Source organism: Pistacia vera, unplaced genomic scaffold (genome assembly GCF_008641045.1).
Source record: "Pistacia vera cultivar Batoury unplaced genomic scaffold, PisVer_v2 Contig441, whole genome shotgun sequence".
In the NCBI taxonomy this organism is placed as follows: Eukaryota; Viridiplantae; Streptophyta; class Magnoliopsida; order Sapindales; family Anacardiaceae; genus Pistacia; species Pistacia vera.
The window spans coordinates 137,976-157,058 of NW_022196270.1; the positions used below are offsets into that span (position 1 = coordinate 137,976).

The following is a 19,083-nucleotide window of genomic DNA, read 5'->3' on the forward strand; positions in this document are numbered from 1 at the left end:
TCATATCAAGGAGAGTTGGATCTTCTCGCGGTACGAGGTATGCTCTTCGTCCAACTCGTACATCAAAATCTGATATATCTCGAGTAGTGTCCATAAAACTCAGTAGCTCGTACCCGGAGGTGACATCAACAATGTTGTCATTCTTGGCAGAGGGAAGCTTTCCTTCAGATAGGTTTTGTTGAAGTCGGTGAAGTCAACACAGTTTGCCACTTGCCGTTAGACTTTTTTACCAAGACCGGATTTGCAACCCAGCTTGGTTAAAGGGGTTTGCAACCCAGCTTGGGTAAAGTGCCTCTCGAATGGACCCATTCAAAAGGGGTTTATCTACCTCGATTTTCAAGGCAGCATACGTTCAGGGTCCATTGTTCTTCTCTTCTAGCAAACCGGCTTGACCGCACTATCAATATTCAGCGCGTGGCATATGACATTTGGATTGATCCCGATCATGTCAGCATGAGTCCATGCGAACACATCGACATTTTCTCTGAGAAAACTTGTCAGGCTTTTGACGAGCTGAGAGTTGAGATTACTCCCGATTCTCAACACTCGGGTTCATAATTTATTTTTAATATCATATTAACAAGAGAAAAAAAAATCTAAAATACTATATAGGTATTACTATACATTAATGTTTTTATGACTAGTAAAATTTCTTATTTATCTATCTTGACAAATTGAAAATTATTTTATTTAATACTTGTGTGGCATGTATTGATACCATAATTTCAATTTGATGGCACCAACTTATCCATGATCTTGACAGATGCCATGGAATTTGGCACCTGGTACCTCTATCATAATGGGTTTAACGGTGCCAAACCACTTATTCACTTTCAACCTTAGCAGACCTTGATTTAAACCAGTCACGATCAGATTCCCCCAAAAATCCACCAACATGTGCCTCTGGAAGCCTCCATGCGTCCCGCCAGGCACGAATTTTTGTTCTCTTTCTTTCCTTTCTTATTCATCATCAGTATTCGTCCACTTAATTCTTAAGCATATAATATTCCAAGTAATTGTATTAATTGACAAGATATTGGTGGGTTCTGTTAATCTTCAGTGTGTGAAAATGAGATCCTATTTAACTATGCTTCATTATCTAGTTTGCGTCAGCGTCAACAATTTCACAATTTTTTATTTCTTTCTACGACGAATACCTTGGTTAAATATTTATGTTTACAACGTGTTTTGCTTAGTTACAATTCTCTGTTTCTATTCATCTTCCTACCTTTGAACATTTTGATTATCAAAGTGATTGTCTGAGAGCCTTAAAGAAAACGAATGGCCAACAGTCAGGTTTCAGCTTTAACAGGATGTGACCAGGACAACCATGACAAAGAAAATGACTTGAAGGCTTTCGACAATACAAAAGCTGGTGTGAAAGGTCTTGTTGATACTGGAATACAAACAATTCCCAAGTTCTTTGTTGCACCAGCTGAAGAGACTTGCAGTAAAATATGGGATTTCTCCCAACCCCACCTGAGCGTTCCAGTGATAGATCTCAAAGAAACGGATACGGATCCTGCTCGACGTAAACAAGTTGTTGAAGCGATTGGACTTGCATCCAACACATGGGGATTTTTCCAGGTTGTGAACCATGAGATTCCGCAATCTACTATATATGATGTTATTCAAAGCATACAGAGATTTCATGAGCAACCAAACCATGTAAAAGAAAAATTCTACTCCCGCGAAAAGACGAAGAAGGTCAGATTCATTAGTAACTTTGATCTATACAAGGCCAGATTTGCTAATTGGAGGGACACCTTGTTTTGTCACATGGCTCCGAATCCTCCACCTCCTGAAGAGTATCCAGAAGCCTGCAGGTAAACATTTCCTATATGAAACTTGTAATGGATAATGACAGAATGTTCAAAGTTTTATCTATGTTCATTTTTTTTCCAGGGAGATGCTAATGAAGTTCTCGGAGTCTGTCAAGAAACTAGGAGAAAATTTTTTTGAGTTATTATCTGAGGCACTTGGCCTCAACTCTAATCGCCTGACAGAGATGGGGTGTGCTGATGGACATGTGTTCTTCTGTCACTACTATCCAGGTTGTCCGGAGCCTGACCGAACTCTTGGACATACCAAACATTGTGATCCCGATTTTCTCACTATCCTACTTCAAGATCAAATTGGTGGTCTACAAGTTCTTCATGATGAAACTCAGTGGATTGATATCCCACCAGTGGAAGGAGCTCTAGTGGTCAATATCGGGGAACTCTTACAGGTTTGTACAAGTATACAGAAAGTCCATTGATTATGTTACACGTATTTTGCCTTAGAAATTGGTTCAAAAAGGGTGGCCTCCACCAGGGGAAGTATTTATGGTTCTGATTATTGTGTTATTTTGCAGCTAATCAGTAATGACAAATTCAAGGCTGCAGAGCATAGAGTGCTGGCTAATTGTAGCACCAGTCCAAGAATATCAGTGGCATGCTTCTTCACAACGCATTTTGACCCTTCTAAAACTCTTTTTGGACCTATAAAAGAGTTGTCAGAGGATAGTCTACCTTTGTACAGGGAAACCTCTGTAATGGACTATATTGACTCTTTCAATACAGTAGGACTTGGTGGTGTCTCATCACTTGCTCGTTTAAGATTATAAATATGGAAGTATAAGAAACATATGTATTAAATGAAACAACTTGAGCTCGCAAAGTTCACTCGTATCGGGGAATCTCAAAATCTCATATTCAAGTTCAGTCAATGGAGAGGGTGGTTGCTGTTGGATTTCAAGGTGGTTAAACTTAGCTTTGCTAATGTCGAGAGTGTTTATGGATTAAATGTAGCTAATTGGCAAAGCTAATATGATGTGAAGCAAATAAATTGAAGCTGAAAATTGTGATGCTTTCATTCAACCACAGCAAGCTATTTATAGTACATGTTTAAGATAACAGATTAGCCTAAGCTTGATGCAAAGATCAAGGGTTGTTTTAGCTAAAAATTCATAAACAAATTATAGCTAAAATGAAGCAAAATCATACCAACAGGTTGATAACTAAGTCTGCATATCTTGAAGTTGCAATCTGCAATTATTCCAGCTAAAAAAACTGATTCCAACTTGGTCCTTTGGCACCTGGTATATACCAATACTTCAACACTCCTCCTTGGAATCTAGGTGACAAACATCTATCTTCTTCTTAAGTTCTTCAAATCTTTCCATAGGCAACGGCTTAGTAAAGATGTCTGAAAGCTCTTCTTAACACTTCATTTGATTGTTGAACTTCTCTAATAAAGTGAAACTTAATTTTGATGTATTTTCTTCGACCATGGAACGCTGGATTTCTTGAAATAGAGACTTTTGAGATGTTGTCCACCATGATCTTAGTTACTTCTATTTGCTTCTTGCCCAGGTCATTTAAAAGTTTCCTTAACTAGATAGCCTGGTTTACTGTAGATGTTGCAGCTACGTACTCTGCTTCTGCTGTAGATTGGGTTGTGGTTTCTTGTTTCTTAAAACTCCATGTGAAACTTCCAGATACTAGTGAGAATATGTACCCTGAAGTGCTTCTAGACTCATCAATATTGCCTCCCTAATCACTATCAGAATAGCCTAGCAGCTCCAGTTTCTTTTTTGTAGACTTTGAGTACCTGACACCAAGGGAAACAGTCCCTTTGATATATCTCAACATCTTTTAGCTCTTACTTGGGGAGTGCATGAACCTGGAAAGAACACTCGCAACGTATAAAATATAGGGCTGCAGTTGAGCCGAGCCGAGCCAAGCCGAGTATTGGATGGCTCGAGCTCGGCTCGATTTAGGAAATGAAGGGGTCAAGCTCGGGCTTGAGCTCAACGAGCTGGGGCCACTGGAGCTCAGGCTCCAGCTCTGACCTTACAAATCACTCGAGCTCGAGTCGAGCCCAGGCTCGAAACAGGAACTTGAGCTTGCAGACAATTCGTGCAAGCCCAATCAGCTCAACAGTGAGCTCGACTACTCTAGTGCCCAGAAACCAACTATTATGCTTACCTTACTGCCTGTATTATGTCAATAATTGATACACTGATTTTGTTAAAAATTGATACATTCATATTATTATATACCATATGCAGGAAGGATTTAATGTAGTCAAATATATGCAAGTAATTCATTGCAGTTCTTGCAAATCTAACAAGATGATTTAGCCTCTATGAGCAGTAGCCTAATGTCACGCACTTAACTTCTTTGCTAAGTTCGTGCGGCCCTTAATCGTCGAAAATGAGTAAGCAGCCTAACGCTCACAACAACTCCCAGGCTAAGTATGTAACGAGAGAGAAGTATAGAAATATAAACTCTGTTATTATTGAATTCAGTTATGAATTACATGAGGGTTGGCTATTTATAGGCTCAAGCTCCTCAAATGAATATGACTAAGCTACATAAGAAACCCTAGGTGCCGAGCACTGTGTAGCCTTGGAAACGAAGCTCGTGGGTGGCGCCATTTGTGCGACCTGGAAACGAAGGTGCTTAGTCACCGAACCTAGCTGCTGAGTCGTTAACTTAGCCATAAAGTTAACTTAGCTCTTAAGTCTGCTTCCCCTTAAGTATACTTAATCAGTAAGCAACGTGAACGTGCAACATGCTTGAGTCGGCAAGCAGGCTGGTTGTGACATTCTCCCGCACCTAATGTTGCGACGCCCTCGTCGCACAATCCTTATAGCACAGGATTGAGTCTTGAAATTGCCACAATGAGTCTTCGGTTTCCCAACTGGCCTCAATATCAGGAAGTCCCTTCCATTTGATGAAGTACTCCCGGTAATTTGGCACTCCTCATCGACGAATGACTCTATCGGCAAGTATTTCTTCAACTTTCTTATCAAAGGATGTTACCACGGCTGTTGGTGCTTGTTTAGAAACTCCTCGGGATGGCTCTTCTGGGTCTTCATGGAATGGCTTCAACAAGCTTACATGGAAGATCGGGTGTATCTTTAGCTTCGGAGGAAGTTGAAGTCGATATAAAACTTTGCCGATGCGTTGTATCACTTGAAAGGGCCTTTCATATTTGGTCACGAGGCCTTTGTGCACCTTCCTTAATGTCTTGAACTGCTGGGGCAGTAGCTTGACAAGAACAAGATCACCTTCTTGGAACTCTATGTGCCTTCTTTTCTTGTCGGCCCACTTTTTCATTCTCTTCGCTGCCTTATGTAAGGCTGCACGAGCAAGTTCAGTTTGTTCGTCCCATGACTTGGCTAACCTGAAGGCTGCAGGGCTCTTCCCATCATAGCGTGTGGCTAGGGAAAGAGGTGTGTTCGGTTGTTGTCCCATGATGATCTTGAAAAGACTTTTGTTGGTTGCTTCGCTCCGTTGCAAGTTAAATGAGAATTGGGCTGTGTCAAGGAGTTTTGCCAATCCCGTTGGCTAGCGCTCACATAGTGCCGCAAATAGAGCTCTAATAGTGCATTGACGCGCTCGGTTTGACCATCAGTTTGGGGATGAAAGCTAGTCGAGAAGTTTAGGTTTGATCTTAGCATCTTGAATAACTTTGTCCAAAATCTCCCGGTGAACCGAGGATCTCGATCACTGACTATGCTTGTCGGGATGTCCCATAACTTGATGATGTTGCGAAAGAAAAGCTTGGCTGTCTCTTCCGCTGTGCAATCGGTGGATATGGGGATGAAGGTGGCATACTTGCTAAACCTGTCTACAATGACTATGATGCTTCCGGACCCCTCGGACTTTGGCAAACATGTGATGAAGTCCATTAAGATACTCTCCCATGGTCTCTCGAGCACGGGTAATGGTTGTAGTAAGCCTGCCGGTTGCTATTGCACTACCTTGTCTTGCTGGCAAACAAGGCACGTACGCACATACCCCTCAATGCTATCTTGCATCCCAGGCCAATAGTAGGCAGAATTTAAGAGAGCAAGAGTGCGTCTCATACCTGGATGGCCTGCCCACAAGGAGTCGTGACACTCCTTGATCAATTCTTTCCTCAGATTGTCCCATCTCGGGATGTAGAGGAGGTTGCCTTTGGTGTAGAGTAAGCTGTTAGTTAGCCAAAACCTCCGGGTTTTCCCTTCTTCTACCAAGGCAATGATGTTTCGAGCCAATGACTCATTCTGGAGTCTCTACTTGATTCGGTCAGCCAATGCGCTTGTGACTTGACTAATGCTTGCCAACTCGGCCTTGTGGCTCAATGCATCTACCACCACATTGGTCTTGCCCGGCTTGTACTCCAAGACATAATCAAACTCGGCAAGAAAGTCCTGCCATCGTGCCTGTTTCGGACTTAACTTCTTCTGGGTCTGAAAGTAGCTCATTGTGATGTTGTCTGTCAAAGTAACAAACTTAGACCCAAGCAAGTAGTGTCGCCATACTCTAAGGCAATGGATGATGGCTGTCATCTCCTTTTCTTGCACAGTATAACGCCGCTCGGTCTCATTGAGCTTTCGACTCTCATAAGCAATTGGATGCCCATTCTGCATGAGTACACCCCAGATGGCAAAGTCGGATGCGTCAGTGTGCACTTCATATGGCTGAGTATGGTCTGGCAAGGCAAGCACAGGTTCCTTGCTGATTGCAGCTTTTAACTCTTCAAAGGCGGCTTGACACTCATTAGACCAGTCCCACGGCTTGCTCTTCTTGAGTAAGTCTGTCAACGAGGTTGCCTTTGCTGAGTAGCCTTTGATAAACCGGCAGTAGTAGTTTAGTAATCCAAGGAAAAATCGTAACTTCGGCACTTTGGTGGGTGTTTCCCACTCTTGAATGGCCTACACTTTGTCATCCTCCATCATAAGTTGCCCATCCTTGATCTTGTGACCCAAGAACATTACCTCCGGCTTGGCGAAAGAGCATTTATCTTTCTTGATATACAGCTTGTTGTCCCACAAGAGTTGGAACACTTCCCTGAGGTGCTGCATGTGCTCCTCCCAAGTTTTGCTATACACCACTATGTCATCTAGATAGACGACCACGAACCGGTAGAGGTACGGATGGAATATCTTATTCATCAAAGTGCAAAAAATGGCTGGTGCATTTGTTAAACCAAATGGCATAACCAAAAATTCATAAGACCCATACCTTGTAACATAGGTGGTCTTTGGCTCGTCGCCTTCGGCTATGCGCACTTGATAGTAACCTGACCGCAGATCCAATTTGGTGAAGTAGCGGGCATGTCCCAACTGATCGAAAAGATTGGCAATCAAAGGAATAGGATAACTATTTTTAACAGATACCTTGTTTAGTGCTCGGTAGTCGATACACATGTGTAAGGAACCATCCTTCTTCCTTTGAAACAAAACTGGTGCGCCATACGGAGCTTTGGAGGGCTTGATGAACCCTGCATCTAGTAGTTCCCGCAACTGCCTCCTTAGTTCCGCAAGCTCGGGTGGTGCCATACGGTAAGGACCCTTGGCAGGTGGCTTGGCGCCTGGTTCCAGCTCAATCTGATGGTCTATCTCCCTTCTAGGTGGTAGTTCCTTTGGCAGCTTGTTTGGTGAGACATCAACAAACTCCTCGAGTACTTGTGCTACCTCCCGGGGCACTGCCTCTGGCGGGATTGGCTCCTCGTCGTCATATTGCTTAAGGATGGCCAAGTAGCTTTCCTCTTTCTTCTTGATGCCTTTCTTGAACTGCATAGCCGAGAGTGTTGCTGTCTCCGGCTTGGTAGAGCGGCTAGTGGGTAGCACATAAGCTTGTTCCCTGTCCATGATACACATGGTGTTGGTGGACGGCAAGGGAAATGCCTTGACTTGTTCTATGAACTCTAAGCCAAGGACAACTTGGTAGTCATCCATCGGTGCAACTGAGAAATCCAAGTTGCCGGACCAAGTTCCCATCGTGGTTCTGACCTGTTGAGCCACTCCATGTATTGGTTGCGCCACTGAGTTGACTGCCTTGATGGTGCCTCCACCTCCTGAAGCCTTGATACTTAGCCGACGTGCTTCACTTACTGAGATAAAGTTATGCGAAGCTCCCGTATCTACCATGGCTTTGGTGGCCTTCCCATTGATGGCCATATCAACATAGAGCAACCCTTTGGTTTGGGTTTTTGGTGCGGACTGAATCCCATTGAGTAGTTGCATCGATCCCATATGTGCCCCATCACTACTGCTTTCGGTTGGCTTGCCCTCCTGATGCTTGGCTATGAGGGAAGTAAGAGCTTTCTTCTCCGGACAGTCTTTCACCCAATGAGGCCCATTGCAAATAAAGCAATTGTTGCGGGGTTTGTTGGTGTTCTTGTCCTAACGTTTGCCCTTGTCTTTACCTTTGGGTGAGGAGTAGTCTTGGCGGGTGTCTCGGTTGCTTTCTTTAGATTGCCCCCTGTCTCCCGCACCTTTAACAAAGCTGCCCTTCTTATCTTTGGATTTGCCGGTGTATTCTTTTTGGGTGTTGTAATCAATCAAACTTTCAGCAACTATTATGGCCGTGGCAAGATCTTGCACTTCCCGACGCCTTAGCTCTGTTTTCATCCATGATTGCAACCCATCCATGAAATTGAAGAGCGAGTCCTTGTCGGACATCTCCGGGATCTCCAGTATCAAGTCGGTGAAGTCCTTGATATAATCACGGATCGTCCCTATTTGCTTGATCCTTCGCAAGCGAGCTCTTACCTCATCCTCGGCATTCTCCGGGTAAAACTGCCGTTTAAGCTCTCTTTTAAAATCATCAAAAGTAGAGATAGTGTAAATACCTTTTCCAATGTCTCCTTCTCGTCTCCTCCACCACAACCTTGCGGTGTCTGTGAGATAGAGGACTGCAGTTTCAATCCTCGAGCTTTCTTCTGTGACGCCTATGGCCCCGAAGTACTTGTCTAGTCCCCACAGGAAGTTGTCAACCTCTTGCACCTTGCGTGAGCCACCAAAACTTCTAGGCCTTGGGACGTCAATCCTTTGGCTTTCAATGACATTGCTACCGGTCCTTGCAACCATGGCACGTTTGCATCGCGCTAAATCAGCTTGCACCTCGTTTACACGAACCAGTGTGCTGTTGATTTCGGTTTGAAACACATGACGGGTTTTGTCAAGCTCCCCTACGAACTCCTCACGGATTCTCCCCATTTCAGTCCTGAGTGACTCTTCCATTTGAAGCAACATGGCTTTCACGACAGTGTGGGTTTCGGTAACCTCCAACTCTAGATCATCCACTCGATGATGTAGATCTTCCGACTGCGTGCTCACCCTTTCTTCTACACGAGATAGGCGTGAGTCAAAACTGGAAAGAAAATCTTTGGACTTATCTCTCTGCCTTGAGGGGTTGGGGTTGGGGTCGACTTTCTCCGGACGACCACGTTCTTGGGAAGTCTCCATCTCCGCCGTCTTGGTTCCCTTTGAAGCGACAGTATCTTTTGCCATTGAATGAAAACCGAGGTTATGCTAACCGAGGCTCTGATACCACTTGTCACGCACTTAACTTCTTTGCTAAGTTCGTGCGGCCTTAACTCGTCGAAAATGAGTTAAGCAGCCTAACGCTCACACAAACTCACAGGCTAAAAGTATATAAACGAGAGAGAAGTATAGAGAAAATATAAACTCTGTATTGATGGAATTCAAGTTATGAACTTTACATGGTGAAGTTGCCTATTTATAGGCTCAAGCTCCTCAAAGTAAATGTATGACTAATCTATGTGCTTCAGCATTAAGAAACCCTAGGTGGCAAGCATTGGTGCAGCCTTGGAAATGAAGCTCGTGGGTGGCGCGTATTTGTGCAGCCCTGGAAACGAAGCTCGTGGGTGGTGCGCATTTGTGCAACCTTGGAAACGAAGGTGCTTAGTCGCCGAACCTAGTTGCTGAGTCGTTAACTTAGCTATTAAGTTAACTTAACTCTTAAGTCTGCTTCACCCTGAAGTATACTTAATCAGTAAGCAACGTGAACGTGCAGCATGCTTGAGTCGGCAAGCAGGCTGGTCGTGACACTACGCTGCTGCAAATTATGAAGCGAAAGCCTTATCCAAAACAGCAGAGCAGAAGAGACCCATCTTCCACCCTGGAAATGGAAGTTGGGGTAAGCCGGCCAAAATGTCACGCCATCATCGTTTAGCGAGTAAAAAAGAAAGAAAAAAGATGTTTATTGTCGTTATTTAAAAGTAAAAGCTTCCTACTGTACCATCAAAATATAAGCTTTACCTGGTAATTGTACTACTACAAGGTGAATTTATTGCGAAATTGATTCTACAGCCATTGTACATCTAGCGGAAAATCCTATAGAATATTCGTCAACAACAATATGCTCTGTCCATAACTCCATACCCTGCTTTAATTTACTGCACTTTCCACAGCAAACAAACTCTCTTGCAACTAAACACCAAAACCCAGTTCATCAAACTTAAATTTCTCTAAATTTGAATAAAAAAACTTCCTTCTTTTCACCACCCAGTTCTAGTGTTCTTTTTCAGTAGTTTGATTGGTACTAAAGAGAAGGTTTTATTCAAGTTTCTTCATTATAATTCATTGACTAAAATTAGTTTATTAATATTTGCACCTGGGTCGGGTTAAATTCGGGTAAGCCCAAATGGGGTTAGGCTTTTCTATTATAAGTATTTTGTAATAATGAGTAGCCTAATGTGAGATAGAGAGTTAGAGTGAGTTATCATTGTAATCGCGTAAAGTTTTGATACTTAATAAGAAGTCTTTGTTTGAATGCTGGATGTAGTTACTTAATCGGGACGAACTAGGGTAAATCGTGTGTTTTGTCTTTTACATTATACTTTACTTGTGACATGTTTGGTTTTCAGTTTCAACAATTTAGTGGTAACTCACTTATGTTTCTCTTGCAATTGGTGCTCATATTCACAAAGTTTTGGAGGTCATTGCATTTCAAAAATTGCAGATTAAAAATTCTGGGATTAAGACCATGCAGCCAAAATTTTAGCTTGAAAATCTTAGAAATTGTTTAAGAGAATTAAGCACAAATTGTGTTTCCAATTGGGTGGCTCTAAATGTCACCAAAGGAGTCGAACTATAAGTTTCAAAACGTGATGAATGTGTTAGGAAATCGCGCAACAAAAAACATATATTCGAAATTAATAATATAGAAATAAAATCACAGCACATAAAGAGACACGATATTTATGTGGTTCGACATACATTGCCTACATCCACGGATGAGAGAATTCCACTATAGTTTTACGAACATGATATGCAAGAATACACTTTCTAACCCATCATAGTTTCTAAGAGACTCTACCATGTCGTTTAAAAACCCTTCCATCAAATGTCTTGTGTTTATAACCTTGAATTGGTTCTTACCCCCATATTTATATGTAGTATATGAGAGATTTTATTTCTAATGGAATTCATATTTCAATTCCTAATAAGACTCTCATAATTCTATTCCTATTCCTATTCACAATTGTATTCTTTATTAAATAGTTTTTCCTAAAGATATATAATTTGACACAGGAACGAATAGAAAAATGAAACACAATATCCCAAAAGAATGTGGAGACAAAGTCAACATAATCTTGCAGCTCTATTCTATTTAAGCCTCCATTTCTACATCCAACTTCTATCAATAAACTCCGTGCGTTGTATCCTTGATACTTTTATCTGCAGAACCTGATGGAGTAAAGAGAAGCAATACTGCAACAATAGTGAGTATGAACAACCTTATATTCAACTAAAAAAGAACTCGAAATTAACATGGATAATGATGTAGTCTAAACAATTTGTAATTAATAAACTTTTCAAGATGTAAATATAATTACCATTCCAGGACAAACAATTGTAAAAAAATAGCACAGCTGACTTACAGGAAATTAAAGTGGAGCACACCTAATTTTCTTCTCCTTCGCATCTTCTGTTCAGCATTCTCATTTGCCTTCATCAATAGGACTAGTAATTTCAGCAATGCCATTTTATAGATCAAAAGACTATTAGCTTGTTATCTACTTCACATCTAATTTCACAACCCAAAATAACCGACAAATAAATTTTAACAGAGTGATTTTATTATTATTATTATTATTATTATTATTAGTGATTCTTTTATAAAAAGCAAAACACTCAGTAACTCCAATAGAACCACATTATCTAAAGCGCGTGAAAAATATATTAGCTCACCATGTACGTCAATTACTTCACAACCCAAAAATAACATACGAATTACTTGTCCAGAGAGAGTGGAAGAAAATCAATGGCTTGAAGATGATAACTAGACATGTAGACACAACCGGCTATCCTCCTTGCTCTGAAAAGAAAGAGAATGTTGAAAACATGCTGGAAATTATACTTTAAATTCTTACGCTTTTAAATTAAGACAAAGCTACAGATATATTCTATAAAAGATGGATGACTCACCTTATAGAGAGCAGCACTAGCTTTAACTCTCTAATGTCTTCTTCTTGGATGATTTATGTTCACTCTTCTCATGTTTCTAAACCTTACTCTTTCAACCATCATTACAAACCATAGCAGTTTTCCTATTGCGAATATAACATAAAAATTAGGGGTGAGCGGTTCCAGGTACTTTCCAAAATTGCTAGCTAGGAACGGGAATCGGAACCGACCAGTTCCTAGAACTGGAACCTAAAATGCAGGTTCCGTTCTGGTCCCCCGTACATAGGAGAATTAAATTACCCCTAATATTTTAAAAATGACAAATATACCCTAAAAAAATTACAAGTACAGCCTTGGTAGTTCACAAAATTCACACATACACCTTGCAGTTTGCTTAAAAAAATCACGTCTTCTACAACTACTGTTCCCAATCTGAAAATTATAAATAATATTCATCATTTCAAATAACATAAGTTACATAATAACAAAATAGTGAAATGCAATCATTAAAACATCATGTCTCATGCTCCAAATTTGCTGTGGATATTCCCTCGTCAAGTCCAGTCATTTCTACAAAATAAATACAAGAAAGTTAATTAGTAGCTTAAAAAGAAAAATCATTGAATAAAATTATTTACCAATCGGATGTTCGACTGGACGGTGATGGAAGGTCGACGACATGAGCTGAGAACAAATCGTATACTGGACAGTGGGTGGAGACATGAGTTTGACTCTTTTTTTTTTTTTTTTTTTTCCCTTTTTTTCCCCAATTTGCAATGCAATTCCTTATATGTCAAATAATATTTGATGTAAAAATTACAAAACACACCCCATTGAGCCGACTCTGGTTCTGGTTCTACTCGTTACCCATGCTCATCCCTACAATATATCCCAAAGACAAGCCTATTACCAATCCACATTTGTAACCCATCAAAGCAATTTCCAACTGAACCAACTCGAAGCATTGGAGAATTTTCATTCTTGGGTTGTAATCTGTTCGTATATAATTATTTTCCCCCAAATGTTTATGGATAAAATTTGTGAGCGGCGCAATGAAAATAACCCCATTACTACCATGGCCTCACCAAATTAAAGTAATTGAATGGATTTTACTTTGACTAAAGAAAATTAACTATTCTAATGCCAAAAAAACAGGACAGGGAGATGAATTGTAAAATAAAACAGAGGACCAGAATTGCAAACTGAATCAAAAATCAATTATGGAAGTGAGCTTAAACTTGAAATTCAAAAAAAAAAAAAAAAAAAACATGAAGGACCAATTCTAAAGTATAAAGTTCAAAAATTTCATGAACAGATACCCAGAAAAGGATATAGAATCCAAAACCAGTTCTGCAAGTGGGTTTACCCTTCGTTGGAGAAAGGCGGTGGAATTCTCCTGCGAAAACATGAATAATAATGAGAATGGTTAAAAACAATGCAAGAAGAAGATTAAAAACTCAAACATGAAAGAGCAGTACATGAACTTACTAATTTCTTCTTCTCGGAGGCCTTTTTTCAACTCTCCCCATGTTTCTCAGACTTACTCTTTCAATCTTCCTTATGAACCATTGCGGTTTTCTTGTTGTGAATGCAATATATCCAATGGATAAGCCCAACACAAATCCACATTCATAACCCATCAAGGCAATTTTCCAATCAAACCAGCTCGACTCATCATCTTCTTCATGGTAGATTAATGGTACTGGAGATGGTGGCTCATCATGAATACACTTCCTTGACAATGGGGATCCACACAACCCAAAGTTTCCAATATAAGAGTCATTTTGAAATGTATCAAATTGATTTCCTTGAGGTATGGATCCGACAAGTTGGTTGTATGAAAGGTTCAACACGGAAAGAAATGTTAGACTTGTGAGCTGATTAGGAATCTTTCCAACAAAGTTGTTGAAGGGGAAGTCTAATGATTCAAGTTGAGTCAAATTTTCCAATAATGGTGGAATATGACCTGTAAGATTATTATGAGAAAAGTTGAGGGCTTAGAGGTAATTAAGCTTTCTAATAACTTTTGGAATTTGTCCTTCAAATTGGTTGTTTGACAAATCCATCATTGTGAAAATGTTTAGAATTCTGTCCATTTCTCTATCAACACCTTTTATTGTTAAAACAATTGAAAAATATGAATAATAACTCTGATTGGCTATTGACACAGTAAATTGATCTTTTTTCAGATATGCCAATTCACCTTCAAAATTTTCCCCACCCATCATATTAAATTTCTCAAAAAATCTTGGTGGCAAAGTACCTGTGAACTGATTGTGAGAGATATCAATTATTCGTAGCTTACGAAATGATAATCTTGCCTTTGATTTTTCAATGGAACCATGAAATCTGTTAGATCTCAATATTAGAATTTGTAGATCTGGAAGCTTTGCTAACCAATGAGGAAAAGTATCATTTATCATGTTGTTCCCAACATTGAGAACTTCCAAATCACCACAGTTAACCAATGTAGGTGGTAATGATCCCTCTAAATTATTGTCGTTAAGGTTGATTTATTGAATGGAGCTATATGCAGATATTGAGGGGATGTTACCATGGAAATTGTTCATTTTAAGGTTCAAGAGTGAAAGCCAGGGAGCGTTTCCTAGACACTGAGGAATTGTTCCACTCAAGCTATTGTTAGATAGGTCAAGAACATGAATATCGCTCAAGTTGCAAATTGACGAAGGGATCTCTCCCGTCAACATGTTGTGGGAAAGTAATAAGGTGTCCATCAATGGTGCATCTAAAATCACAAGTGGGCCTTGGAGCAAGTTGGATTGAAGGTCAAGAACCACATTTGAAGTTTTTCCAATAGGGGAGAAACTCGTAAGAAAATTGTGAGAGAGATTCAAATATAACAAATTGTGAAACAATTCAAATTGCCATTGAGTAATTTTACCATGAATTCTATTGTTTGAAAGGTCTAAGAAAAACAAGATGTTTGAGGTTCTTAAGAAAATAGGGAATTCATTTATGTGGCAAGAAGAGCAACTGAAGCTTTGAAGGTTGGGCGACGTAAAGGTTTCACTTTTCTGATTAACAAATGATAGTAAGGTGTTGTGAGAAAGGTCAATGGCAACGAGATTTTTGAGCTTAGACAACTTGTCTGCATTCACATTGTCACTCAAGTTGTTGGATGAAAGGTAGAGGGATGTAAGGTTTAAGAGTTCAAACATGGAATTTGGAATTGAACCTCGAATCTCGTTATTCATCAAAGAAACATATTTCACTGAACCAGGCGGGTGGAACTCCTCAATTGGACCTGTGAGTTTGTTATTGCTAAGGTCTAATGTCTCTAAAGATGGCATAGTAAACAACCAAGATGGTACTCTTCCGGCAAGAAAATTATCAGACATCTTGAGAGAAATTAGATTTGAAAGACCACTTACTTGAAATGGAATATGACCTTGAACTTGATTTTCGGAAAAGTCTAAAACAGAAAGCTGTGAGAGGTTGAATGTTGAAGACAGCAACTGACCACTGAAATTGTTCAATGAAAGATCTAGATCAGTTAATTTGCTGAGATTGCCAAAAACATCTGGGAACTTTCCTTCAAGATTGTTCCCACTGAGATTTAAACTTTTAAGCTGACTAAGTTTAGATAATGACGTTGCAACTTCGCCTGTAAAGTTATTGCCTGACAAATCCAAAGAAGTTATTTTCGTGCAGTTCCAAAATGATGTTGGAATCAGCCCTTTGAATTTGTTGAAAGAAAGATCCATCATATCCAAGTACCAAGAGAAACTTGAGAGATCCAAAACCTTCAAGTATTTAAGGTTGCCGATTGTGTTAGATAACTTTCCTGAGAAATTTGTCTCAAAGAGATCCAAGAATCTCAGTGAAGAGCTCCAATTATACTTTGGTAAAGTACCTGTGAGAAATTCATTTCCGGTTAAACTCAACTTTTTGAGGAATGGAAGGCAAAAGATGTCTTCTGGGAAGTTGCCTTGCAGGTCTGTATGTAAGACATTTTATCTGTAATCTAAACAGAAATACAAAGAATAAAATATTCTTAAACTATAAACCAGGAATCAAGAATTACCTCCAGCCATTGAAACAAACTCACGAGCAGTATTTTGGATCTTCTAAGCTCTCAAGACACTCTATTGATAGTGTATTTTTCTGTATATTCGTGTTCTTGAGCTTAGGGACCAAAATAATATATTCATAACCAAGCTTCCATCAAGCTTTAATGGCATGCTTAATGGCTGCCATAAATCCCAAACGTTTGAAAACTGAACAACTAATGTGGACCATCAAGGTTTAAAACTAATGAAAATCAAAAGGTTATTTACGTTACTCATGTAACATAATGAAACGTAAGTTTTACACTGTATTGCTGATAACAAGAGATATTAGAGTTGAAGACAGGTTCACCAAGGAGCCAGGAGCAACTGAAGACATATCCACATCACCAAGATGAAGATGTCTTAGTTTTGTTAGATTCTGCAATTGCTTATTGAAAACATGTCGGCTGAGTTCTGGTAATCCAAGTTCAAAGTTACCAGAAAGATCAATTGAAACAAGTTTTGCTAGGTGATAGATTTCAGTAGGTATTAGGCCATAGAAACTGGAGAAAGAAAGGTTAAGATGTGTTAGTTTCATGAACTGACCAAACTTGGATGAGATAGTGGATCCTCAGAAATCATTACAAGCTAGTTAAGCTTCTGGAGACGGTGAAGAAGGAAGAGACTATTGTTTGTTCAAATGAGTGATATTTTGCTTGAAGCATTATTTTGGATTAAACTAGAGCTGAGTTCTGGCGGCAAAAGTAAACTGCTGAAGTTTAAAACTGGTTTGGAGCAGTTCACATAGCTGACCTGGAGGCATGCTGAAGTGATGTATTTTGGTGAATTCAGCATGTATTCAGGTTGCCAACTAGTCTTGTTCATTGATGATCATTCAAGAATGACTTGGGTGTACTTCCTAAAGCAAAAGGGAGAAGTGGCTGCTGTGTTTAAAAGGTTCAACTGTGTTTAAAAGGTTCAAAGCTGAAGTTGAAAACCAAGCTGGAGTTAAGATGAAGGCTGTGAGAAGTGACAATGGAGGTGAATACACCTCAAATGAGTTTGAATCAACTTGCAAGGAGGCTGGAATATGGCATCAGTTTAGTTGTCCCTACACTCCTCAACAAAATGGAGTGAGTGAGAGAAAGAATAGGACAGTAATGGAGATGTCTAGGTGTTTGCTGACTGAAAAGGAGTTGCCAAAGGAATTGTGGGCTGAATCAGTCAATACAAGTGTGTATTTGCTAAANATAATTGTTTCAAAACCCAGAAATGATAGAAATCCAATTTCCTAATGATTTATATCATTTATTTTCGTTAGAAAACAACTAAAAGGCAAACTTTGATTTTTAAAAAAAATTTCAAACGGCCATGAACAGAGAGCTTCAAAAAAAAAAAAAACTTTTGCAAAACATCAAGGCAGAGGTATTATATGGCTCTGATACCAACTGTAAGACATTTTATCCGTAATCTAAACAGAAATACAAAGAATAAAATATTCTTAAACTACAAACCAGGAATCAAGAATTACCTCCGGCCATTGAAACAAACTCACGAGCAGTATTTTGGATCTTCTAAGCTCTCAAGACAATCTATTGATGGTGTATTTTTCTGTATATTCGTGTTCTTGAGCTTAGGGACCAAAATAATATATTCATAACCAAGCTTCCATCAAGCTTTAATGGCATGCTTAATGGCTGCCATAAATCCCAAACGTTTGAAAACTGAACAACTAATGTGGACCATCAAGGTTTAAAACTAATGAAAATCAAAAGGTTATTTACGTTACTCATGTAACATAATGAAACGTAAGTTTTACACTGTATTGCTGATAACAAGAGATATTAGAGTTGAAGACAGGTTCACCAAGGAGCCAGGAGCAACTGAAGACATATCCACATCACCAAGATGAAGATGTCTTAGTTTTGTTAGATTCTGCAATTGCTTATTGAAAACATGTCGACTGTGTTCTGGTAATCCAAGATCAAAGTTACCAGAAAGATCAATTGAAACAAGTTTTGCTAGGTGATAGATTTCAGTAGGTATTAGGCCATAGAAACTGGAGAAAGAAAGGTTAAGATGTGTTAGTTTCATGAACTGACCAAACTTGGATGAGATAGTGGATCCTCAGAAATCATTACAAGCTAGTTAAGCTTCTGGAGACGGTGAAGAAGGAAGAGACTATTGTTTGTTCAAATGAGTGATATTTTGCTTGAAGCATTATTTTGGATTAAACTAGAGCTGAGTTCTGGCGGCAAAAGTAAACTGCTGAAGTTTAAAACTGGTTTGGAGCAGTTCACATAGCTGACCTGGAGGCATGCTGAAGTGATGTATTTTGGTGAATTCAGCATGTATTCAGGTTGCCAACTAGTCTTGTTCATTGATGATCATTCAAGAATGACTTGGGTGTACTTCCTAAAGCAAAAGGGAGAAGTGGCTGCTGTGTTTAAAAGGTTCAACTGTGTTTAAAAGGTTCAAAGCTGAAGTTGAAAACCAAGCTGGAGTTAAGATGAAGGCTGTGAGAAGTGACAATGGAGGTGAATACACCTCAAATGAGTTTGAATCAACTTGCAAGGAGGCTGGAATATGGCATCAGTTTAGTTGTCCCTACACTCCTCAACAAAATGGAGTGAGTGAGAGAAAGAATAGGACAGTAATGGAGATGTCCAGGTGTTTGCTGACTGAAAAGGAGTTGCCAAAGGAATTGTGGGCTGAATCAGTCAATACAAGTGTGTATTTGCTAAATAGGCTTCCAACCAAAGCTTTAAAGGATCAAACTCCATTTGAAGCATGGTATGGAGATAAGCCTCAAGTGGATCATCTAAGAGTATTTGGGAGTATATGCTATGTACTCATACCAGCCATCAAAAGGTCAAA

At 39.6% G+C, this 19,083-nt stretch overlaps 2 protein-coding genes across 2 annotated transcripts; one reads left to right on the forward strand and one right to left on the reverse strand.

Annotated features, from left to right (window-relative positions):
* Positions 1-1,076: 1,076 nt before the first annotated feature.
* LOC116144311 (1-aminocyclopropane-1-carboxylate oxidase homolog 1-like) lies at positions 1,077-3,476 on the forward strand. Its single transcript, XM_031429776.1, has 3 exons — positions 1,077-1,826; positions 1,906-2,230; positions 2,357-3,476. Exons 1-3 carry the CDS (start codon positions 1,282-1,284, stop codon positions 2,606-2,608), a joined length of 1,122 nt encoding a protein of 373 aa, XP_031285636.1. The 5' UTR covers positions 1,077-1,281; the 3' UTR covers positions 2,609-3,476.
* A 10,002-nt stretch (positions 3,477-13,478) lies between these two features.
* Positions 13,479-16,251, reverse strand: LOC116144335 (receptor-like protein 18). The gene is made up of 5 exons (XM_031429795.1): positions 16,242-16,251; positions 14,751-16,154; positions 14,460-14,639; positions 13,741-14,162; positions 13,479-13,592 (listed from the first exon to the last, which is right to left on the reverse strand). The coding sequence occupies exons 1-5, from the start codon at positions 16,249-16,251 to the stop codon at positions 13,479-13,481; spliced, it is 2,130 nt and encodes a 709-aa protein (XP_031285655.1).
* Positions 16,252-19,083: the final 2,832 nt, after the last annotated feature.

What these genes read in the sequence shown, in the direction of transcription:
- LOC116144335 (XM_031429795.1), bottom strand. An exon ending in CTCTCACAATCAGTTCACAG is followed by an intron (nt 14,163 to 14,459) that starts GTACTTTGCCAC and finishes ATAATCTTACAG; the next exon opens with GTCATATTCCACCATTATTG. An exon ending in TCATAAGGAAGATTGAAAGA is followed by an intron (nt 13,593 to 13,740) that starts GTAAGTCTGAGA and finishes ATGTTTTCGCAG; the next exon opens with GAGAATTCCACCGCCTTTCT.
- LOC116144311 (XM_031429776.1), top strand. Translation starts at nt 1,282, where the DNA reads ATGGCCAACAGTCAGGTTTCAGCTTTAACAGGATGTGACCAGGACAAC. An exon ending in GAGTATCCAGAAGCCTGCAG is followed by an intron (nt 1,827 to 1,905) that starts GTAAACATTTCC and finishes TTTTTTTTCCAG; the next exon opens with GGAGATGCTAATGAAGTTCT. An exon ending in ATATCGGGGAACTCTTACAG is followed by an intron (nt 2,231 to 2,356) that starts GTTTGTACAAGT and finishes GTTATTTTGCAG; the next exon opens with CTAATCAGTAATGACAAATT.